This window comes from Thunnus albacares, chromosome 7 (genome assembly GCF_914725855.1).
Source record: "Thunnus albacares chromosome 7, fThuAlb1.1, whole genome shotgun sequence".
In the NCBI taxonomy this organism is placed as follows: domain Eukaryota; kingdom Metazoa; phylum Chordata; class Actinopteri; order Scombriformes; family Scombridae; genus Thunnus; species Thunnus albacares.
Genome location: NC_058112.1, coordinates 15,282,858 through 15,308,305, shown reverse-complemented (window position 1 = coordinate 15,308,305; position 25,448 = coordinate 15,282,858). Strand labels below are relative to the sequence as shown.

The 25,448-nt window shown below is 42.1% G+C and overlaps 2 protein-coding genes across 3 annotated transcripts in view; one reads left to right on the top strand and one right to left on the bottom strand.

Annotated features, from left to right (window-relative positions):
• mafb (v-maf avian musculoaponeurotic fibrosarcoma oncogene homolog b (paralog b)) overlaps positions 1–10,145 on the top strand; it is a 53,937-nt gene extending 43,792 nt beyond the window's left edge. Inside the window, exon 5 of one of the 2 annotated variants that reach the window (XR_006404124.1) lies at positions 10,075–10,096. The gene's annotated coding sequence lies outside the window, so the exon portion shown is untranslated. Of the gene's footprint in view, positions 1–10,074 lie in introns of both variants that reach the window. The other variant, XM_044356138.1, reaches the window with a different exon arrangement.
• The window catches only part of wwox (WW domain containing oxidoreductase), a 139,384-nt gene continuing 123,956 nt past the window's right edge, over positions 10,021–25,448 (bottom strand). Inside the window, exon 9 of the mRNA XM_044356136.1 lies at positions 10,021–11,494. Within this exon, the coding sequence (XP_044212071.1) occupies positions 11,303–11,494 (192 nt within the window). The 3' untranslated portion in view covers positions 10,021–11,302. The remainder of the gene's footprint in view (positions 11,495–25,448) is intronic.

The window sequence follows — 25,448 nt, the reverse complement described above, 5'->3', positions numbered from 1 at the left end:
CTCCTCCTCCTCTCTTTCCTCCAGTATTAGTATTTACCCAGAATCCAGCTGTTGTTTCCAACGCACGCACGCTCCAAGCCTTTAGCTGCCCTAAAAAAAGACACATTCATTCTGCAACACCTTCTCAGGAGCAGGTACACCTTCACAGTATAAAAAATACAAAAAATGCTCCAGGAATGTAAAGGTATCAAACCTTTCTCTCTGCTCAGAAGTCCAATATTTCTGCCTCTCTCCTTGACATTAGATCTCTTCTGAATATTTCAAAGACACGTCTCCTCCTTCATGTAATTTTTTCCCCCCTTTTATCTTTGAATATGCCAGTTATTTCTCTTTCACACCCGTGACCCCTACCGCCTTAAACCAAGAGTCAACCCTGCCCTAAAGCCCTCTCTGACTTTGTCTGTCCTCTTTTCTCTCCGTTCCAAATGCAAACATGTCTCTGTATGCCCTCAGGGCCATAAGATTTAGTGCCGTCTTCAGAGGAGTTTAAAAAGGTCCGATCCATAATCACCAAAAGTGCCTCCGCCATCTGCAGAATTACAATAACATGCATTTAAATGACTGAGCTCAATATCTGTACCTGCTGTATATCACGGCTAGTCATGACTCATACTGCAGGCCCAGTAGAGCCGTACTCTTAGTTTCAGTTTCATGTTAACATCCTGCAGATTAAGTGGTGGGGTGACCATTGTATCACTGCGGAGCATGTCTGCTTCTTGTTTTCCACGCAGACACAATGGAATATAATTAGTCGATAGCTGGTTCGCACTCAGGCCTCCGCTTGCTGCTAATAAATACTAACAACAAAGAGTGAGGCCGTATGTCATTCGCCGCATTAGCTACTGTACGGTTTTGTCAGGCAGACTGTGTGTGAGTACATTACATACATTAGCAATGTTTCCATTCTCTATCAGTCCTCTGATTACAATAAATGCTCCCTCGCATTGTAATGATGGGCTTTACAATAATGGGCCATAAATTAATACAGTGCTCAGCAGTAAATACTATTATGCTGTTAGTGTTTACACTATACTCATGTATATATGGCTGAATTGGTGGATAATTACCATTCACAAAGGCAGTCACTCCAAGACTACAGCCACTTACTGTCCATTTATCAGCATGGGGGGGACAGAGGGGGAGGGACTGCATTCTGATCAAGGATATCAATGCCCCAAAATGTCATTGATTTCAACAAGGGATCAATAAGTGTATCACTTGCTGGGTCTTACCACTATTAAAATACACCGGCAGTGGGCTGGATCTCTTTTCTTTAATCTTACAGAAAAGGAGGGCCGGTGTGAAGAGCTTATTAAGGTATAATTCACTCCTCTGTCTGTGTCATTTGGGCTTTGTGTTATCACTGGGATCATTCCCACACACACAAGCGTGTAGAAACCACTGTGAGTGAGTGGCAAGCAAGCACATGTGTGTCTGTGTTAAAGGTGTGTGTGTGTGTGTTGGGGGGGGGGGTGTGCTTCCATATGAAATGTACACGAGGGTGAATCTCAGTGGTGTTAATGGCTTTTTAAATGTCAGGGAAAGTCAGGGAATGATAAAAGAGAGATCTGTTATCCACTGTCCTCATGATCACCATGGAGCACGCCGCTGCTCTCACCTCACCGAGGAGCCTCAGTCTCTGTGTGCGCACGTGTATGTGTGTCTGTGCGTGTGTAGGAGTAGGCCAACTTCCACCCGTGCTGATGTCAGCATGATTTATGCACCAATCAGATTAGCTTTGAGAGAGAGAGAATGAGGGGAAAGAGAGAGGGGCGGGGGCATTAGGTACTACTTGCTGGTTTATTGTCGTGTTTTTCATCTTGAATTTGGATGAATCAGAAAAGAAAAATAACTAAAAGTCACTTGAAATCATACATTTTTTACTTGGCCCAATATGTGCACTATTATGTCCTTGTAGTATGTATTCACTCCATATAGATGAGTACAATGACCACACAGTAATGCATCTTCAAGAGAATATTTACCTGGCAAACAACACATGAGGACTTGGAAATATGGAAATATGAAATCAATGTCTTCATATCAATACAAATATGTTCCTGTTATTCATATATATCAGGACATGGCAATGGTTAATTCACTTTATTTCACACCTTTTTACTTGTTTTTGTATTCTGTTTTTACTTATGTGTACACCAAGATACATTTTCATCAATTTGTGATGAACAGCTAAGTGTCTGATTCAGATATTCATATAAAAGTAAATAGAAAGATCAAATAGAAATAACAATAATAATGTGTACAAAATAACTTGTAAAATAATGGTAAAATCATCAAATCAGTGTTCAGTGTTAAGAAGTTTTGTTAATTTCTAATTACAAATAGTATTTAATTTGGAAAAAAAAGTTATAATATGGTTATTTTGCCATGATACGATTCCTTTGAAAGCCAATAAACAATTATTGTCCAGGCCTACAACATACATCAGTGTATCCAGGCTTAACTACAGTCCAGTCAGTGTTTCCAGTAACACACACAAATACATAAATGTGAAAGCATTCCAGGGGATGACAACGCAAGTTTAATGCATCATTAAAGGCGCTGTTGTTCCCTGCCGAGACTCATCTCACACTCGCTCCCTGTCTCACCTTCAAGTTCTTCTCTCAACACACCAAATCCTTCCTAAAATCTAAACAGTTTGCGTTGTATAAAATAAACTGTGTGTCTGCATGTGTGTGTGTGTGGTTTGCCCATGTCCTGGCCTCCTCTAACAGAGGGTTGAGTGATGTCACAGCAGACTGCATTTTAATAGAGAGGGAAGCAATTAGAGAGGGGACAGGGCGAGAGGTGGAGAGATGGAGGGGCTGTCTGTGTGACACACAGTATGCACAGTTCACACACACACACACACACACACACTCCCGTAAGCACACAGACTCATTACTAAGGATGAGTTAATTAATTGCACAGTGATTCACGGTACTTGTAATTAATCTCGTAGGTATGTGAGTGTGTTTTTGAGAGGTGACTCTTCTCCCCTCCATTTATAACACACACACACACACTGTCTCTCTTCACGTGAACACACACATTTCTGTTCTTCCATAATTACAAACAAGTCTTTCTCAATGATGCCTCACAAAGAATATAGTATCTTCAGGTATCTTCAGATAAACCAGGTTGTTGTTGTTGTTGTTGTTGTTGGTACTGGTAGTACTTGCAGTTTCATCCTGAGGTTAATCACCCCATACACTCGTATCTAATTTTATTTATTGCTCATTAAATTTATTGCTGGTTAAATTCATTTATTGCTCCTTGCCTTTTACATAAGGTGCAATTTTCTGTGTTTTACTGTCTAGTTTAATTTGTTTCTGTTGAACTTCTGCCTTTATTTTCCTGCAAAAGACAGTAAAGAATTCTCATTGACCACCCTGTATAAATAAAGGTTGACTGAAGGGATAAATAAGTACTTTAAAAGACAGACAGAAAATATTTGTGTGTAACCTTCAGTGCCCACATGGGAGTTTTTTATCTCAAAGAATAGACAGTAACAGCGGGAACTCACATTATTCAAGTATGAAGCTATGAGGTCAGCGTTGTGTGTTTTGCCTTTGCTTTTTATTTGGTTAAAAGGCTTTTCAACCAAACAGCCCCAATTAGAGAGAGAGACAGAGAGAAAATGCACTGTGATCTTACATTTATTTACCTTATAGTACTTGGTTACATCATGTCCCAGGAGAAATTGCTTTTATTCCCCCTCAGAGCTCTTAGCACATTCCTTTTTTTTTGGATCGGTCCAGTTGAAAAATTATGCGTATTAATCATGGCCTCCTCTAACCATGATCCTTTGCATTTATCAGCACGAGCGGGAGTGGAGCAATCACATTTGGAAATTAAACAAATAAAAAAGTTGAAGATGGCTGAGTGAGTGATGAGGCTGGCCAATTGGTAGCAGCATAAATCTCCACCTGTCACCACCCCACCTCTGCCTACACACATTTGGATATTGTTATGATTTTACCGTGTTTGCATATATGAGCCTAATTTATTAGAATCAAACACCATCAGCCTTATTTACAAGCAAGTTCTGGTCTGTTGCCAATAAGCCCATTAAGTGCATTGTTGGAGAGTGGTTATATGATCAAATACACAATAGTAATTGTGAGTGGAGAGAGGCCGGAGCGTTTCTCAACGAGGTGATTATCTGCGCACAGGTTATTGTGCTATTTCAGCATGACATCTAAATCTGCATCGCACCGTCAATCACAGTGCCTGCTGTCAGCAAAGTGATGTTTGAAAATGCCAATGACAAAACAGGAAGATGATGGGAGGGTTACAGCAAATAAAATAACAAGAGACTGCTGCAAAAAAGAAAAGATACAGTATGTGTGTGTTTGAAAGCGAGTAAAAGGAAGAAGGTGGTTCATAAAACGAATAATAGTTCCAGTTAGAGACAAAGGAGGACATTCGACACTTCTCCTCCCTCCCTCCTCGTTCGTCTCCATCCTCCTCCTTGTTTTACTTGTGCTCTTAGTCAGTATAAAGGCCCATATTTTTCAAAATACACAGGAAAGGTGTGTGTGTTAATGCGCTACATGTATTTGAGCTGCATGAAGGTATATGAGTGTGTGTTGGGCTGGGTCGAACCTCCATACTTTTTTGATACTGACTAACGTGTCTGTAGCACAGAGTATAAAAAACTGTCAAATTTGACTGACTTGTGATCTTGTTAACTTATTCTTTGATCAAATAGTTCATGATTTGAATTTTCAATTTTATACAATTTTATATAAAAGTTCTTTTACTGCTGCTTGTGTTGAGACACAATTTAACATATGAGAAAATTGGTTTCTTTTCTTAAATCCTAAAAAGTGCTTTTTAAAACAATCATGTTTAATTTTCTAAAAAAAAAAAAAAAAAAGGTATCAAAAAAATGTCTTGTTTTGCCATCTGTTCCAAAACTTATATATCATGTCAGCACCATTATGCAGCCCTTGCAAACACAACGAACACACAGCGCCTCATACAGCCAGGTGCCTCAATTGTGCCTCCAAAACTTATTCATTCCTCAATGTGCACTCAAATCATACAGACAAGCCCACGACTACACACACACACATACACACACACACACACACACACACACACACACACACACACACACACACAGACCGACTGATAAAGAGAGAGAGACCAGGGGTCCTGGGCTAAGCACGCGGTGCACCAGGTTATGCGTCATTTACCAGGGCTCAATAACAACCTTTCTTTCCGCCCGACACACCTGGTCACACAAAATGACACTCGCTGTCCTCTGAGAACATACACATACACACTCACACACACACACACTCACACACACACACACACAGCATATCTCCTTTCACCCTATGGTGGCCTTAACCAGACACATTACATCCCCACTCTACTATCTGCTTGTGACAGATGTATTTATGTAATGGTTTTGAAAGGTATTGATTCACACGGCGGAGCGAGTTAAGAAACAGAGAAAAATTAGATTTCGAAATCAACGTGGCTGAAGGGGGTGTTTGGTGAAGATGATGCGTAACAAGAGGACGAGTGACGCAGGGAAACAAGATGTGTGTGTGTGTATGTGGAGAGGAAAGAGGTCAGCAGTGACGCCAGAAGCTTTAGAGGCAGAAGATCAGGTGGAAAACACACTTGCACCCACTTGATTCCCAGACAAGCAACAAGACTGATTGAAAACATCTATGAATAGTGTGTGTGTGTGTGTGTGTGTGTGTTTGGACTGGCATGTTCCCGTGCGTGCATGTGCGAGTGTGTGTGTGTGTGTGACCTTGGCTTGGCCCGGTGGTAAAGTGGGGCGTCAAGAGAGTCAGTGTGTGAGCAGCCAAGCGTTCTCCCTCAGATTAGCAGGCTTTATTACTGCCACCAACCACTGGCCTGACAAATCCTCTTATTTCATTTTACCTTCCTTTGCCTCTGCTTTGCTCTTTCTCTTTTCCTCACTCTTTCCCCTCGCCTTTTATTTCCCTAAAACCTCCCTCCCCCCTCTCCTGACTCTGCGGCAGCTTTGCATGCTTCACCTTGCACCCCGCCTGGCACGCGTTCAGTTTTCCCTCACACTGTAACAGCCCTATTTTCTATTTCCTCCGGGTTTTTTTTTTCTCCTCATTGTCTTTCCATCTTCTATGCTACTCAGCTCATACCTATACAGCTCTTTTTTCTACCTTCCTCCACTCCACCTTTCGCTCCTCCTCTACTCCCCCCACCCCTCACTCTCTATAGTGTGATGAATCTGTAGACAGGGGCTAATCATTGTACTTCAGCCCAAGTGCTCATTTTTCTTTGTGTTTGAAAGCTGTGACAGGCAGGAGCTCTTTTTCTCAACCCCCCCCCTCCTCCCTCCTCCCTCCCTGTCCCTCCTCTTTCCCTCTCTCTTTTCTTTCTATTCTCACACAATGGGTGAGTAAAATAACTCAGAGTTTACAAGGTCATGCTGTCGAACGGTGAGGACACGCTGGGGATTTGGGGCTGGAAGGATTTCCTCAAAGGTGCCGTGTTGAGACTTCAATAAAAACAGAGAAAGTTATAGATTGCACAAGCAGATCTACAGGGGGAAATAAGTGCATTTGATAGTGAACAGGCTCAGTGAATCACAGCTATCTGGATCCGAATGTTATTAATGCTGCTCCTAAGGCTCTTTATGAAAGAACATGTGACAGACTGAAAGCATGGCCACGGAGAGAAAAGTGTAGTTTGTAGTATGTGCCAACAACTCCAACATCTTCATACTACACAACTTTCATCATTTGCAAAGGAAAAAAAACAACTTAAAAATGCTATACCTGCTGCCACACGCAGAACATACACATCTTATTTGACTGTGTGTGTGTGTATGTGTGTGTGTGTGTGTGTGTGTGTGTGAGCAGTGTGTTGTTTTAATAGTGTGCCAAACAGTAGTCTATTTTAGGGCTACGGGTTCGTTGCATCTTAGAGAGAAATGCATCCGGCACAGCGAGACGGGGCAGCCCCACTGCACTGTTCAACCTCTAACGCCCAACATACACACCCACACATACACAATAGCAGACTGGAAAAAAAATGTAATGGTTTTCTTACTCCTGAACAAGAATTTTTTTTTGACAAGCAGGCTTTTCTTTTTTGTTAAAATGTACTAATTAAGTACAAAGGAGTCTGAGAGAATGATCAGCTATTTTTTCTTTTGCCTGCTATGATTATAAAAATGTCCTTCCAAAATAGCAGTCTGCAAGCAAAGCACATGTGCAGATATTGAAAGGAAAAAAAAAATATATATATATATATATATCTCATCGACTCTACAGCGGGACTTTATGAAAATTGATCAACAGTTTTAATCACAATGTCATCCTCAAAAGAGAGACGGAAAGAGAGCAGGGGGAGGGAGGCGAACAGAGAGCAGGATTTTATTGCCTGCTGTAGTTAGATGGTAAATTTCCTCCTGGCAGATATTTATTGAGTTAGTTGAGTCTAGAGAGAGCTTTAACATTGATTGTGATCATTAAATATATCCGCTCGAAATGGCAACATGGCATTCCCTCAGTCAATGGAGCCAATAGGAGTAGAACAAAGGCATAATCAAATCAATCCTCTCATAATTATTCTTTGAGAGGTGAAATTAATCACAAGAAGAAATAAAAACAATAATGGAAAATGAAATGGTCAGTCGTAAACAATTATAGCTCAAATTGAAATAAACTCAGTGAAGGGAAAAAAATAAACTGTAAATCCAACTAATTAAAATAACATTCTAATGTATATTGGTTATTTGGTTTACACAGGCGTTCGGTTATCATATTGTCTTGTACTGTTATTATAAGAGAGATAAAGAGACAGAGAAATGGAAAGAGACAGAAAGAGAAAGTGTGTGTGTGTGTGTGTGTGTGTGTGTGTACGGGGCCTTGACTATGGGGTCAAAGGATCAAGGTCCTCCTCTTGTGAGAGCCGTGCTTCTCTCCTCCCTGCTCGCTGAGAGGAAGTGTAGCTTATTGATTAGCTATCAGATGATTCCGATAGGGCCTGATCGATAGGACTTTGTATGAAAGCCAGGCAGGACCCTCCCTCTTCACTCAGGCACACACCCATGGATCGGCCACTGCAGTGCACGGCGGCACAGACGTCTGGTTGTTTGTTGTTCTCCTGAAGATTCTCCTTTGTGTCTCGAGTCCGCCCCTCCAATCGAAGGCTTCCTCAAACGCTCTGTCTGTTTTCTATAGCAGCAACTTACATAGAGTTGTCATTGATGAGCTAAACCTCCGTGCTTAGCCGAGCGTGATGATGTCTCACGCTCACAAGCGACAGAATTAAAAGCTCCTTGAATTTGTGTGTGTATGTGTCAGATGCGTTGGTTGTGGAATGGGCAGGAAACACTTTAAAAGAGGAACTTGCAGCAATACTGCAAAGAAAGATTTGTTAGTTTCCACCATGCAGCCTTCATCATTAGTGTCAGCTTCCTGGAATACAGTCAGAAACAGTTTACATTATTCTTGTGGTTATTTCATTCCCATTTTGAGACTTCCTCCTGTAGCAGAGCAGTGAAGGAGAGGGATAAAACATCACAGAAGTCTCAGATGTGGAATAACTCCCTTTAGGATCATCACAGATGCAGGTTGTGACACTCTGCAATAAAATAACCACCTTACCAGGTTATTTGGTCTATAATTCCTTTGAATAAAACCATATTATTTCAATATCAAGTTGAGAGACCAGATGAGGCAGGAAATTCTCTTTTAAGTTAAATAATGGCACAGCCAAACAGGAGGTCTACAAAGTAATAGAACAAGAAGACAAGAACTGAATAAGTCGCTGGGCTCTAACAATAGTGAAATCGAACAGCTGACAAGCTAAACCCTCACTAACTAATACGACTGTTCGAAGCTGAACCAGGCACACACTCATTAGAGAAGGGGACAGTGTTTCCTCGCACAGTGGCTTGTTTCAAAGCTTAACTACCTGCAGGCTGAACACACACAGTGAAAATATGCTCTATAATTGATAAACAAGCAGGAGAAATCTCATGTGTGCTAAATTTTCCCTTGAGCGAGTCAGGGCCGGATCAGCACCACGGACAGCGGCCGGAGGAATCCTGTGTTATCACTGATATTTCTCATGTTGTGGAAATAGTGTAACTAAACTTTCCTGTTTATTCCTGTTTAGTGTGGCTACAGTGAAATGACTCAGTATTTAATAGATGCCTGTAGTTTTCTTCAGGGATCACAGCAGCATACTGTACTTGATGTTATTTGGACTATTTGTTATTATTCAAAATAGAGAGACATTCTGGGCAGTTTCATAAAATGCTTGTTTTTTCACTCGATTCCTCGCTGGGTACATGTGAGACATAGACTGCTCTTTCAGTGTTAGTGCTGTATCTTTTTTCCATGTATGTCCTGTGCTGTGAAAGGACAGTGATAACACACCTGTACAGTAAAGATTAAAACAGGACAGGACTCTGGTATCAGTTTCTGCGCTTGCCATGGCTAGCATGCAAAGGCACGACATGTTTCCGACTGAAGGAGAATATGTATGTTCATGTGAGCCTGTCTGCGTTGGAGGGACACAAAAAACAGATATGGGGGAAGTAGAGAGAGACAATGTAATGTGGAAAAGGGTCAGGAAAAGTAGTCATGTGGTGTAGTGTAACTCAGACGCCAAATAAAAAAAGTTATTCTGATGCTTTTCTAATTGGAGGAGAGATACTATAAGATGATCCATGTGTGAGAGTGCAGGACATCTGTGGGATTAGCTGATTGATCTGTCCTCTGCACACAAGCACCTGAATGCTTTCTGCTCTGACTCAGACATAAAGGACAAGACCAAATGCAATTGTTTTATTAAATATGTCATCAAAGACACTGTGGATTGTTCATAATTTGTTAGTGCACACATAGCATATTTTTCTCCTCAGAAACAGTCCTATTTAGTCAGAGTTGCAGTTGCAGAGAGCAGTATTGCTCACTACACAAATATCTCCCCCTAATGGCCTGCAAATGAATGGACCTCCACTTTCTGTGTCTGAAAGAATATCACACACATGTTACTGTAAAACAGATTTTTATTGAATGTTCTCTCTCATTTGTTTTTATTTTACAGATATCATGACACTGGAATGCTGATGTTTCAAGAGCAACCTACGGCACCCAGACTGCCATAAAGCACAATGTCTCAAAAGCGTCCCGACAAAGGCTTCACGGCAACCAATCCACAGCAATCCCAAAGCCACTGTTAAATATTAAAACAGCGATGATGACAAAAAATAACAGGAGACGGAAATCACTCACATTCTTCTGGTCAAACAACAACAAGGGAAGAAACACAGAAATTAAAGATCCTGGACTTGGAAATAAGATCCTCCACCATCTGTATTTGCTATTAAAATGGATACGGATCATCCCATAAATACCTCCAAATTGTAATTAAGACACACCAGAGTATAGATTATTAATACGTAGGTTGAGTCAAATAGCAAACAGAAAAAAAAAATATGATGTCCACACCCCTTTAGCACATGCCCAGAAATCAGGATGTTGTAAATATTGTACAGAAAACAGATAGGGACATTGATAAGAAATACAACTATTGCAGAATAATGTATATAGTCATAAGAATCACACCTCTAGTGTGTTTATATATCCATGAGTGTCACATGCCCATTACTCCTTATTTCTTCTATGCCCAAAAAGATTTAGCACAAAGATTAACCAACACTCTCTGTATCTCAATAGGAAACATCTACATCTACATAGAACTAGATGAGAGGATGCGGAATAAACAGACATTAGTTGGGAAGACACAATAGTTGCCATATAGTGCACTATTGCTGGAATCAGATGCATATGCCATAGAGTGTATGCCCATTAGGTAACCATATACTGTTAGCAAGACAGGTCACTTGCTTCTTTGAGCTCTTTTAAATAGACTCTTTTAAATAAGCAGATAACTGGAGAGACTCTAAGAGTTACAAAGAGATCCCTGAATCCGTCCCAAATCTTCTCACGTCCCCCCCACCTCCCATTGTAAACTACCACAGCAGTGCTGAACACAACTCAAACTTTGATTAATTCAATAGAGTGTATATGAAAACCCCTTCTGTACTGTGTATGTAGTGTGTTTTAGCCCCCCTGTAGTGACGTGACATATCCAGATGGACTTCCGTGGTTTGGCAGCTCTCTTATATAGCGCAGTCAGAATACAGTTACTTTTTATTCTATTCACCGTGACCGGACATCCTTTTTCTTTGATTCCTGTTTGGCTAGTCCCCCTCTCCCTTCCCCTCCTCCTCCTCCTCCTCCTCCTCCTCCTCCTCCGCCGCCTCTGTCCATCATAGAGCCTGTATGCCTGCAGACCTTTCTGCAACCAGGCGCTCACTCAGCTCCCACAGGCTGGCAGCGCTGCTCTGGTCCTGGGCCTGGATGGACGGCAGGCAGCGGAAGCAGTTGTTGAAGTACATGCCGCCTAACCCCTCCAGCTCTGGAGCTACGGCGCAGTACACCGTGGTGGCCGCCCCTTGTTGCTGTGGACAGAGAAACACACAGAAGGAGACGTGAGTTCAGCGGCAAATAATGAGACGACGAGACGGCATCAGCCTGCAGGAGGAGACAAAATACGGAGAACTCATCTACTGACACACAGACATTAGGACTTGTCCTGTCCAGAGAAAAAGGAGAGAGGACCAACCTTATCTATATGTCCTCTGTGAAACACACACATACACACACACATACACACATATAGACAAACACACACAGTCAAAGAGACAGAAAAAAAAAAAGACTCTACACGCTGTCTCTCCTCTCCTTGCAGCCCATGATGACTGGGTCATATTACTATGGGAGCAGCATAACCCCTTACTGTACATATATTTATATACATATATTTATTTATTTATTTCTCTACTCGGTGTGTACAGGACCTCTGGCTATATGGGACCATGGGAATGCTACAGATGTATAGACTCACAGTGAAGAAGGTGAGAACATGGACTAGAAAATTATACCAGCTCCTGTTTGGATGGGAATCACCAGGGAAACCACAGCTTTTATGTATATTGTAAAAGAACCGGTTTTAATGCCATGGTTATGAATATGTATATTTTCACATGATGTGTATGTATATGGGTTCAGCCAGGCCTTCAAAGTTGAGAATAAGTGTTGGAAATGATGCAAGAACAATTCTGTATCTATGTGTTTGAATCAGAGGTTGGTTGGTTCACTGGATAAGCGATATTTTCACATACAGTACACAAACAGACGCGCACACACACTACAAGGCTTTCCCTCTGGCTTTTTCTCAGTAAGTCCTCTCTCATTTTTAGGCAAGTTTAAATCTGACGATCACTCAAGTCTCAACCCAAAAAATGACAGTGTTTCATGTTGTCTCAAGCTGAGACGCGCTCTAAAAAGTAAAACAGTATTTAGACACAACCTGCTAAGTTCCCTAATACACCCTGTCCCATCAGTCAGTAATTAGTAGGGATTATTATTCTTGGAGGAGCAAGATTTCTGTGACATTTGAAAATGAAAGTTGAAACTGCAGCAGAATAAACACGTCAGAGAGAATTACACACATAACCCCGCTGCTCAAAGAGAGATCTTTCATGTTGCAGCTCCGGCTAAAAGCTGCTGTGACAGCTTCCCTGCAAACTCCGGGGCTGGAGACGACTTCTATACGGCCACATGAAATGGCTCCCCTCTTTATCTCCCAATGAGAGGGAGAGAGAGCGAGATGGGGATGGGTGGGGGTGGTGGGGGGTTTGCAGAGAGAGTGAGAGGGAACACTGATGTGACGACTGAGGACTAGTGTTTAGCACAGAGCACTGGCACATACTAAGACAACCACCCCCCCCCATATATGCAGTAACTCAAACATGGGCAAGACACACAAACATACACACATGCATAATGGAGCCACATTACATGCCAACTGTTTGAACAGCTTCCTAAAGCAGCTGTGAGACCAACACACATGAAGTGGGAAGATCCATTGAGGTCTAAAAGCGTTTATACTTTCACATGCAAGTACAAAAATATGCACATAAATGCAAATGCAGCGAACAAAAATTACACACAAACTAGATTCCAAGAAATATTTTTCTCATCAACACACCCAAAGCTACCCACCCACGCACACACACACACACACAGAGTTACACACAACCCCCTCTAAGCTCTAAGTAAACTTCCGCCAGGAGGAGCCCTGGTGTGTAACGTCGCAGCAGCAGATTGAGCGTGTTTGAAGTGCAGTGTGATGAGAGAGCTGGTAAACAGCAGATGAAAAGGCAGCATCTCTCTGTGTGCCGCTGTCTGTCTCACCTGCCAGTGGGGCGATAACTTCATCCACATCACATGTCACCATATCAAAGAAAGACAAATGCCAAGCAGTGTCTCAGAGTTACAGGTTCACACACGCTCAGTTTAACTCATCTCCTCTGCTTAGGGCATCTGATTTAGCTCGTCTGAAAGCTAAATGCCTTTTAAACTCCACTGAAGATTTCAGCGCTAGAGGCTCTGACTCGCTGACGCCCCCTTAAACTTGGCTGACTTTCAGAGCAGTTTGTATGTGTCCAGTTACCAAACATTGGTCCTACTATAAAGTTTAAATACTCATATGAAAAAAACTTTCAAGTTCATAATCCAGATTTATGTGGCTGAGTTTATAGTGAAGTCTTCAGTGGGGTTTTTTTTTTCCAAAACTGCTTCATTTTTTTTTTTTTTTGAATACTTCATAGAAAAGCAAGAATCTGTATCTTTACAGGCGGCAGCAGTCCAGTTAGTGGTGAGTGGAGCATTACATGTACTGTTTGTGCTGTGTGTCCAGCAATGTGCTATTTTATTGGTGTTTAGCTCATCCCCCTCACCACTTGACCTTGTGACCTCTGTAGAAGATAAGGCTGATGAGATTAGGCATTAACATGCTCAACCACCCACCACAGCCATCTATCATTGTGTGTGTGTGTGTGTGTGTGTGTGTGTTTGCAGATAGGAGGTTGGGAATATGTGAGATAGTGCAAAAGAGAACCAGAGGGGGTGCAGCAACCTTGATGCACTTGCATTACACACAGAAACACATTCATAAGTGCATGCCTAATCACGAGCATGTGCCTGCACACGAGCACGAACAGAAATGCATATAAACACTGGGGAGAATCTACGTAAAAGGTAATATCACTGAGCCAGTGTGCATCATACACATCTCCACTCTAACAGCCACTTCTAACCCATGTGAAACTGTACATTATAGCCTGTAAATTTTTCTGTTTACAAACTGATGGATTTTACTGTGTGTCTTTCTATCTTCTAAAAACTAAATGTGAACCATTCCCTTGTGTACAGTAGTTTTCAGAGAAACATCTGTGGTGTTTTAGAGTTTCTCTCTTCTACCCAGAGCTGTGGACTTGGACTTAAGTCTGGCTTAATTTGCAAAAACTAAGACTTCAGACTTGACTTGGACTCATCTGCTGTGAGACGTCACTGCCAGAAAGCTTGACATGAGAATTAAAAACAAGACCTGACCAGTTATGACCGGAAATATTATCAATAAAACATAATAACAATACAAGTACATGGTTTACTTTGCTCAACTAGTCATGTTGCAATTTTCTGCAAAATTATGTTTTGCAGGATATTGTAAAGATTTTTTAAAGAGTTATTGTGATTAAATTCATGATTGTCTGGTTGCTCTGCCTATTGCTGTGCAATTGGCCTACTCAGAGAGCCAGTCACATGGTTCCACCTCAAATATTTTATTGATTTTATTCCCTCCAAGTCATCTTTGTAAGAGAAAACGGTACAGCATGTGAGTGTCAACCATGAACTTATAGCTTTTTTGATCTCAGCTACTGTATGTAAAACACTATTAACAAAGCTTTGAAACAAAAACACTAAAATCTACTATACCTAGTGCCATGTCATTAATGAGCATAATCAGCGTTCAGAGACTTGACCTGAACAAGAGACTTCACTCAGACTTTTTCCAAAATAATTAAAAACAGCTCTGTTACTACCACACTGATTTGGGGAGGGGAGAAGATGGGACAAGTGAGGTGAACCAAAACCAACCTAAATCTAAAATAACCCTCCATACTAAACATAAAACTTACAAAAGACAGCATTATAGCAATATTACAAACCAAAGGAGCAGGAGAATACCAAGTAAGAGCAGATTTTATGGCTTACTTTTGTGTATATCTGATTTTATGGGCAGTGAGAACACACCATAATACTGAGAAAATACTTACAAAACACCCTGCAATAAGCTGACTGTAGATAAGCAGCAACAAGCCTGCATTTAGCCTGGAATCCACCACTACGGCTCTGGAACTGCTCTGGGATCAGATCCAAGTCTTCCAATCTCAGTATCGACTAGATACCCAAGGACCTCATGGACTTACAAAAGAAATGTCCTTCTATAGTATTACGCAATAACCAGTTGTTGCAAACTCCTTATTGAGCATATTCAAAAGCAAAAAGGGTATGTCGGGGAGATGTGATGTTGAATTAACAGTAATGTTCTTTTTTTTTTCCGTGTTCTGTTCTGTGTCTTCATCATCCAAGTTGTACTCAGCCGTATGAGCTTTCTCTGACCCTATGCATGTGACCCTTCACCCCCACATCTGTAGTTATGACATTGACCTCTCCCTCTGACCTGGATGTAAATAAACCCAGTACTGTAGAGCAGTCTGTTTTTGGCCCATCCCTGTACATACGAACCTGTAAATACGAACAGCTATGCATGCTGAAAACCTAGCAATTCTTTCAGGTACTTTTATAATCCCCAAATTCTCATATGGCATGTGATGAAAAAAAAAAATGAATAATTTAAAAAAGTAGAAAACAGAAAAGATTAAAATAAAAAAAAAAGTTTAAAATAAATGAGTTGATAATATTGTCAGGCAATATCCTCTCTTGGACAGTGTGTGTAGAGTCTTCCTGTTTTCTTACTCCTGTGGGTGGTTCTCTTCCTTTGCCTGTCCTTCTGTGTTTCTGCTCACCATCTGTGTCAGTTGTTGTCAGTTGGCATTTGTACAGCAGCGAGGGTTGAGGCAGAGCAGAGAAGAGTGGGGGAGCATTCACCAGCTGACCTCTGTGATGGCACTCCAATTCAGCAGCAGTGCTAAATGTTGGCAAAAGCTATTTATGCCATGGGACACAATGTGAGAGATTCAGCTGCTGGCATGAACTACAGATCATTACAGCATATGTCCATGCTTGTCATGTGAAGGCCCGCTGGATATGCAGTAGGTCTAGAAAACATTTCCGGTCAGAACCAAAATTTGGATTGTTTAAAATCATTTTTCTTAGCCTGCTTGAAGTTTAGTAAGCTGTCAACCACAGAAATCCCACCTGTAATCTGAGGTACACCTTGTTCTTTAAGGTACATTTCTTGCAAATACTATTTACCCTGTTTTGGATCTGGCCATATTTTAGAAAAACAAACTGATTTTTTCCTCATCTATAACTGGTAAAATACTGATATCCTAACTTGGTGGATAAAATATTTTCTACAATCTGATGTAATAAGGCTATAGCATGTATTTGAAAGATATTTCCTGGCTTGTAGCCCCAGTAAAGGGATCAGGAGGAGTGCAGTTTTTGCCTCAGCCCTCTGCCCAGCCTCGTGGACTAGCTATCCTGAAAGTGGGACTCTAAAGGGATTGTGATTCTGTTTCAGGAATGTTTTTTTTTCAACCTGTGATGTTTAAAATAGATGGAGATGTCTGATTTTTAATCTGTGCTAAAGATATTTTACATTTAATAAATAACCATTGAAATCAAAACCTTTGCTTTGCTTCTCTATGTGTGCTGTGTGTGTGTGTGCTGCGTGTGTGTGTGCTGCGTGTATGTGTGTGTGTGAATGTATGTGTGCAGTTTGCCCTCAGCCGTGGTAACCTCTGCGAGCTGACAGCTCAGCTGAGCGTGCCTGGCCCAGCTGTAGAGGGAATCCTGGGTAACGCCGTCCCCTCAAATAAACAAGCTCTCCCTCCATTCAGCTTGACCACTCAACCAAGAGGAGAGGAGATTAGCACCTCAAACACCTCAGAGCACACTTCAGAAAGCACCCTGACACTCACCCCCGTGACTCCGTGCTGACCTCCATCACCCTGACTGGGGTAGGCCAGAGGTCACGTTAGACGAAAGCAAGTAAAGGTGCTGTGCGTTTTGTCAAATCTCTAGTGCTATTAAAGAATTTAAGTCAAATAATAACACAAAGGAAATAAACTATTCACTTCTACACAGTGAATACAAGCTAAAGCCTTCAGTGGAATGGGTGCCATGTGCATAATCTGACAGAGAATGAGCGGCTCTCCTTATCATGGGTCTCCCTAGTGATTAAACTGCCCCTGGTCATCTGTGGGTACTAAACTCTAATTCATACCCTCCATTAGCCCACAGGCTGATGGCTAATACTCACCCACAGGCAGCATGCTCCCCTGAGGGGCATTAAGGACAGGATGGAAGGACCAGGCTCCTCCCACCCTCCTTCTCTTTCCGTTCCTTCATCATGCCCGCTCCATCTCTCTCTGTCTGTCTGTCTTGCCCTGTGCTCCTTCCTCAAGCCCCTTCTTTCCATCAACCCTCTCCAGATCCCTATTCCCTAGCAGCCCCATCCCCCTCCGGCCCTATAACTTACAGGACTGGGCATACAGTGCTGCTGTAGCTTAGGTCTCACGGGTAAATGGTCGTAGTAGGACCTCTTGGAGGTAAATGGACTTTCTTTCCCCGGAGTCCCAGATCATAGATGAGCTCTGTTGACATTCTTTCTTTCTATACGGAACACAAAGCGAGAGGAGTGATGTGGTAGAGGATGAGGAGGCAGAGAGAGAGAGAGGAGCAGAGGGATAAACTATGGAGGAGTGACAGGAACAACCCCCCTGCCTGCACTATTTCTCTCCCTTTCTCTCTGCGGCCCTCCGCTTTACCCCTTTTGCGCCAGATAAGATCAACAGAGTGTCAGTCATCAACAGCCTCCTGTCACACTGTGATTGTTCATCTGTTATGTGTGTGTGTGTAGTCCAATGCGACATTGCTGCATACATTTAATGCCTGCATGTTTGAGGGAACAATAGAAGAAGGAAGTGAGGAAGGAGGTACAGGGAATGCAAAGGACAAGAGGGAGAGGAGGAGGAGAGGTATAAAGAGGAGAAGAGGGGACAAGGAGAGCGGAGAAGGAAAGGAAGGAGAGGAGATGAGGAGATGAGGGAGCTAGGACATGAGGCATCCAAGGGGAAAACGACAGGGAGTCAGAAGGACTTGCGCAGCGACTGTGAAACTATCTCATTTTTATCTTGCAAGAGGACTTCCGAAGTGATCCGCACAACCTAATTATTTTCCCCTAATAAAAGCAACATATGCTAAGACAATAAAAGGCCTTATTGGACACCTATTCATTAAAGAGGAGCAGTAAAAGGAGCAGGACTCAGGCACAAGGATTAGCTTTTAAAAGGGCTTTTCTCTGGCTGGAAATGGCCTTAGTCTTCCTTTAGCACACCCATATGGGTGCATAGCCCACCATAAAAGATCTGAATTATACATGAAGAGGTATGGCTGCTTTATTGGCTGTGATCTGCTTTTTCACTCTCACCTGATTGCGTCCGTGCTTGATACCTCAAAGTTTGGATGGAATAACTCTTGGATCTTCTGTGTATGCTACAAGGCTTGCAGTTTTAAGCCAAGAAATGCTCAAATGTATAATACATATCGCTAACGACAACCACTCAGTAGCAATAAGATAACCCATAATTCATAAAAGTTGGTTAAGTTAGTAACACCTGGTTGAAATAACGCATGCTGGTGACTCACATCTGACAATTTGACACAGTGAAGTCATTATTCCATATGGTCAATGTACTGTAAGTGTCAGTATGTTTCTATTATGAGCAGAGCATTGCTGTCTATGTGTCGGTATGTGAGTGTGTGATGAGCTGGTGTAATAGGGCCACACACAGGTGTGTGTATGCTCACCTCCTCACTGATGCACCAGCTAATTGGTCTCCTGCGGCAACCTGACATATTCACACACTCACAATCTCCCCACACACACACAGTCAAATGCACACCCATCCCAAAAAACATATACACACAATGTAGTCTGCAATAGTTATATCCACATGTATAGAGACTGTGCAAATACGCACACATGTGCAAACACAGTCATATATGCGACCACATGCACAGGCAGCCCGCAGAGTGTATTTCCAAATGAACTCATTATCACAGCGCTGACTCCAAGTGAAGAATGACACTCTAACAGACTGCTCATACTGTACACACACCTACTGTAAAGTACTGTAAAAGAAAAAAAAACTATGACCAGAATGGTGTACTGTAAAACACAAGCTATGAAAGAAAATGTACTTAAGAGCCAAACACCTCTAAGCTGCCTCCAAATTTCTGAGTGTTGTATCCCCACCACAGAAAAAGCAGGAGCCACCTAACACACAAAACACAATGCAAACATTATCTGGCTTTTTGTTATGTTAAATAGCAGTGATGATAGCAGCCATCATTCCAACAGCGGACATGCACCCAGCTGTAACAATTTCAGAGAATACAATCCCAAAATTTAACATTACAACAGGGAAGGAAGCCCAATTGTTCAACAGAGCAGAGATACATTTTAAATCACACAAAGCAGCAAAGGGAAATGTATTTTTAGGCAAATGACTGACGTGGATGGAAAAAGAAACTGAATGATAAGTAGTGTGGTCCCACTGAATGCATAAAAAGTGGGTTTCAGTTGCAAAAGACATCTTTCCTCATCTCCACAGCTGAATTATATTTTTTTTTATCCTAAATATTTTGTTTATTTGGTCTCTGAAATCGTATCCCATTCAAGCACATCTTAACCTTACCCTAAGTTCTTCTCACTCTTTGGCTGTGGCAGGAGAAAAAAAGTCTGTTCACATTGTCTATCCTGCTCATTTAGCTATTCCCTCTAACCCATTCTCCTACAACCACCCCCCCCCCCCCCCACCCCCCTTCCCTCATGGTGGAGGTCGAGAGAGGGATGTTCTGTTTTAAATAAGAAGGCAGCACTGGCCCATTAAACTCTGATAGTAATGATATTAATTTGGCAGGAACGTGTCATTTTCACAGGAGAGCAACTAGCTGAACTGTCATTACGCACCCCACACACACACACACACACACACACACACACACACACACACACACACACACACACACACACACACACACACACACACACAGACAGAGGCGAAAGCATTCTGTCTCATTCACACTGTCTCTTACACACACTCTCACACAAATGCATCCTCTCTGTCTCTCCCTCACTCTCGCTCTCTCATACACACACACACACACACATACACAAACCAGGAACATGTCACAGGAGAGCAGCTAGCGGTAACATTATGAGAGAGTCGGAGAGATCTGCTAATGGGATAGATTAGTGTGCCCTTGGTCACAACGGCTACAATGGAGTGACTGTAGCTGTGACTTATATCCATGCCCCCCCCCCCCAAGCCCCCTTTTACTCTCCTCTACTGCACTTTCTGCTGCTTCTCTTCTTCTGACCCCCTCTTCCTCTCTCCCCTCTGATCTTCCAGTCATTCCAGCTTCACATTTTAGTCCGTCTCTTGCTGTATCCTCCAGGTTCATGACTAGGTGCTGGAAACATATCAGTGCAGAGGCTGAGTATATGAGCAAGAAGAGGACGGCAGAGCTGTTTGTGTTGCAGCCAGGATGCAAAGCAGTGACACATAAGATTTGCTTTTTTTTCTCATTATGGATCATTGTTAATGAAGCCTAATTAGAACAGAGTACTTTACGAATCAATATATGAAGGAAATAAACGGTAAGCACTGTTAGATGTTGCAATCACCAAGACTGCAATAAAATACTTTCATCGACTCTTGCCTCTTTTATTTAGGGCTGCCCCTTAATAGTTGACCAACTGTTAATCGATGAGAAGAGTCTTAGTCAACCAAGTCTTCATTGGTTGGTTAGTTACAGGAAAAAAAACCCTCAAACTGCATTCTGGAGCTGCACCTTGTCAAAATTAAGTCAAAACCTAGTATGTGGCTGGAAAGAGTATGAGACGCTAGAGGGTTTTTAATTTAAAACAACGGATACAGGAAGTGGCGACACCTGGCTGAGGCAACCAGTAGTATAACTTTACTCAGTCCTTTACTCAGTGTAACTTTACGCGGTCCGCTGTGATGACAAAAGCACCGATTCCTTTGGAAATATCAGTTAGCTTTGGCACTTTGCTGCTGGGAAACTGCCTTAAACGAGAGATAGGAGGATTTTACAGACCTAACTAACCCACAGGACTGAAAAAGGTAACTCAGTCTCCTTGGTGGTTGGTTTGTTACACAAAACCATCGGAGAAGTCCTCCTTGGCAACTGTTTGGAAAAAGGCAGGCACGTTCAAAAAATACTTGGCAAGTGACTGCATGAACTATCTGTCTATCACCGTCTTACCTTGCGAGGCAGCTGGATTCACGAGATCGCAAGATCACAAGATCATATGAGAATCCTCACAGGATGCTGATTGGTCCGGACAACTGGTGGTTCGGACACAAGCATGTAACTTGAAGCCTGACAAGATGGATTCTCACATGATCTTGTGATGTTGTGATCTTGCGAATCCAGCTGCCTCGCAAGGTAACTGTAATGTAGCACAATATTAACAACGTTACTTATAACATTCTTTCTCAGTCCTGGAACTCAAACCATTTCCAAATGCCCCAAAAAATATATATTTAAATAATTAAATTAATATCATAAACATGCAATGACTAGTCGCCAAATGGCTTGAACTAACAACTACTAGTGGATTAGGAACATTTTTGGTCGGGTAGGGGGGCAGCCCCACTTTTATTATGAGCAGCATTAAATTTCCACAGATGCATGCATAGTTTGAGTGTGGGTTCTCATGCAACTGAGAAACGCTAATATTGAGAGGAAATGGAAGCAAAACAAGAGAGTAAGATTGGTGATTTAATAGAAGGAACAGGTTGTTGGGGTAAAGAAAGCTTTGCAATTACATGAATATGGGTAAAATTACTCCTGGGGCAACCACCCAAAGTATTCCAGAGAAGTCTCTTGAGACTTAACTTTAACTTGTTATAATCAGTATAGAGTGGTGTTTTTATCTGCTAATGAATAGTCAGAGTGGGTCACTTTACCTTTAAATTCCATTACAGTTTTTCTCAACTGCTTACAAACGTTTTCTGAAAGCATGACTCATTTTCTATAAAAACCCTAAAAAAATACCAAAAACTCCCACACAAAACCCCAAACTACACAAATTGCTTGCAAAAGAAAACATTGCACTCAAAACAATGTTATGTCTTCTCAAAATGAAATTTTGTCTTCAAATGACACACACACCATCAAATGACACACACACCATCAACTGATGATCTACTGATGTGCTCAATGGAAAATAGTATGATGGGCAGAAAACACTATTATAATAATCTTATCAGTGGCATTTTGCATTTCCAGTATTACATGACATACTGTACATACAGTAGCCTGTTGTAAACTGTTTTCATACTCAAATATAAAATGTACAAATACAAGAATAGAATGTTTTTTATTCTGAAATACTGTATACATCTGAGCAAACAATTGGATTTGTAATGTGTTCTTCATACAGAACAAACAATAGAAAAGGAAAATAGGCCTTCTGCATATACTGTAAAGAAAAAGAAAATTAGGCTGCGTTTTGCTTCTGTCCGGCCGCAGGACCTCATCAACATCACAGGTAATGTTCTCGCTGGCTAAGCAGTGGGGAAAGTATCGCCTGGCATGACGAATCCAGCCCTCCTATGCTTCAGCAGCTATATCACCACATGCTTCCTCCATTGCTTGCAGGAGGGGTATGTGCTCAAGGGGCCTGCGTTCATACACTACTTTCCAACATCAAGCTGAAAAAAACTCCTCAATAGGGTTGAGAAATGGAGAACACTTTGGCAGATGAAGAAGGGAATAGCATGGGTGGTCGATGAACCAGTTGTGGACCAGAGCAACCCAGTGGAAACTTACGTTGTCCCAGATGACAACGTACCTGGACTGCTCTGGGCCATCCATCTGCTCGGCTGGAGTGAGGATATTGTGTAGTGTGTCCAGGAAAATGATGAGATTGGCAGTATTGTAGGGGCCAAGGGTTGAATGGTGATGGAGGACACCTTGGTGATTTATAGCTGTGCACATTGTGATATTCCCCCCTCACTGGCCAGGAACCTCAACAATGGCACACTGGCCGATGATGTTACCCGCTGTGGCCTTTTTGCGAGGTTGAAACCGACTTCATCAATAAATATGAATTCACCGAGAACTGCAGCTGCATCTAGCTCAAGAACTCTCTGAAGCAGACAACATAGCAATATCAGAAATAAACCTAAAGCAGTCAATATTGTGAAGTACAAAACATTATATTACAATACAGTAATGTGTCTATACTGTGCTGATTGTTTGCTCTAACCATATTGACTATTTCAGTCTCAAAAGTCATCCTCTTCCACCACAACATGGTAGTCTTTCAGTTCTGTACTCTCAGTCCTGCCTCCCTCATTGTCAGACCATCACTGACCACATGAACAACCAAAGTGGCCTGAATCTCATCAGAGGCAATTGCTCTCCTTAGTTGTAGTCTTGGTCCTCCTCTTGCTCGTCCTCCTCGTCCTCGTCCTCTTACTCCTCCTCACTCCTCACTCCTCTCGCTCTACCTCTCTCTGCAAAGTTGGCATTCATCGTTCTCTAACACAGGACAGCTCACCTTTGGCCCTTTTATTGCTAAAGCTATGATTGCTGACAGGTGTTTCCCATAGGAGGAGTCAATGGTGCAATTGGAGGTTTGAGATCGGCATTCTGAATGGCAGGGTTTTCCATGTGAACACAAGAGATTTTATCAACGAAGATTGTGCCAAATGCCGAGAACTGTGTGTAGTGTTTTGCAAAAACTGCGGTTTAGAACTGCAAAATGAGTGAACAGCAGGAAACATGTTTGTATTTGTGCAGAATTGGTGTAAGATAAGGTACATGAGTTTCCAGTTTTGGTTATTGTGTCTGAACTTCCAGTGTTAGTAAGCAAATAAGAAAAAACTGTAAATGAGTTGCCACCGTGCCAGAGTTTCAGAAGAGCAAACAGTAGCAGTATTTGATTTATGAATTGTCAGTGAGTATTTGCGTTTTAAGCAGTCCCGACACTCTGCTGCACTTATCAGGATATGACACTAATAAGACCTGTCCAGCATCTGTCTCTGTAACACCGCTAAATATACTCAGACACACTGTCACATGAACACACACACAGGTCATGTATGCATGCCCACACACATTCAACCATACAATGACCCTAAAAGCAGTAAAAACACTACAGAGGGATGTGTCAGTGCACTGTGCAGCGTAAGAAGAGACTGAATGTATTTACCTGTTTTTATTGGTATGCTGATCCACGTGTATTTGTGTGTGTGTGTGTGTGTGTGTGTGTGTGTATGTGTGTTTCTGTGTGTGTCTATGCTGACCCCATCTCGGCACTCCTGACCGGTTGAATGCAGGCTGCATAAATTAGTGCTGATGCTCTGCAATGTAATTATGCTGCTGTCAGGACGGCCCCTCTACTCAAATTCATTTTAATAAAGTTGGTCTCCAAGGTTACCGACCGGGGGTCACCTTCGGTGTCAGCCCCTATGGATCGCGCCCACGGAACACTCTGAAAGTCTGCGGTCTGAGTACGGTAACACCTTAACACGACAGCCTGAACCTCCCGCATCACAACACAAACACACACCTCCCACTGACTTACTGAGGATAGAGAGAGGCAGGTAGCAGAGGGAGGAGGGAGGAAACAAAAGTGGTAGAAATGAAGAGATGGTACAAAGAGAGAAAGAAGAGGATCAAAACTGTTAAAGTGGGAAGGCAGAATAGAAGATGTAAGGGAAAAAGGGGAGAGAGGAGTGGGAGGGTGAAAGGAGAGAGAGGTGGGAGCATGAAGGAACGAATAAAAATTAGATGAAAAGAGCAAAAAGAGAGAGGGGACAAAGGTAGAGGAACAAGGAGAGGGCGAGGGAGTGTCTCTCTTGGGCAGATGGCGGGGTGTATTCTCATTTGTCCTGCTACAGTGTGTGTGTGCTAACACTAACCTCCAGGGCAGAGCTGCAGCACAGAACACGCTCTCAATTAGCCAATAACACAGACCTGCGCATGCAGCTGGGAGAGAGAGAGGCACTGGTCTGCGAGTTAAACATACAGGAACAGCAGACACTGACACCAATATCATCTGAATGAAGAACTATATAAGATGAGTTTCTAATTTCTTTAGATACCATTAGATTACTGGATGGTCCAGTAGCATGTGGTTGTGCTTAATGACAGTGGAGCGGGGCCGCAACCAACAATTATTTTCATTATCGATCAATCAATTAGTTGTTTGATCTGTAAACTGTCAGAAAATGGTAAAAAAATTGTCAATCACTGTTTTCCAAAGCCCAAGAT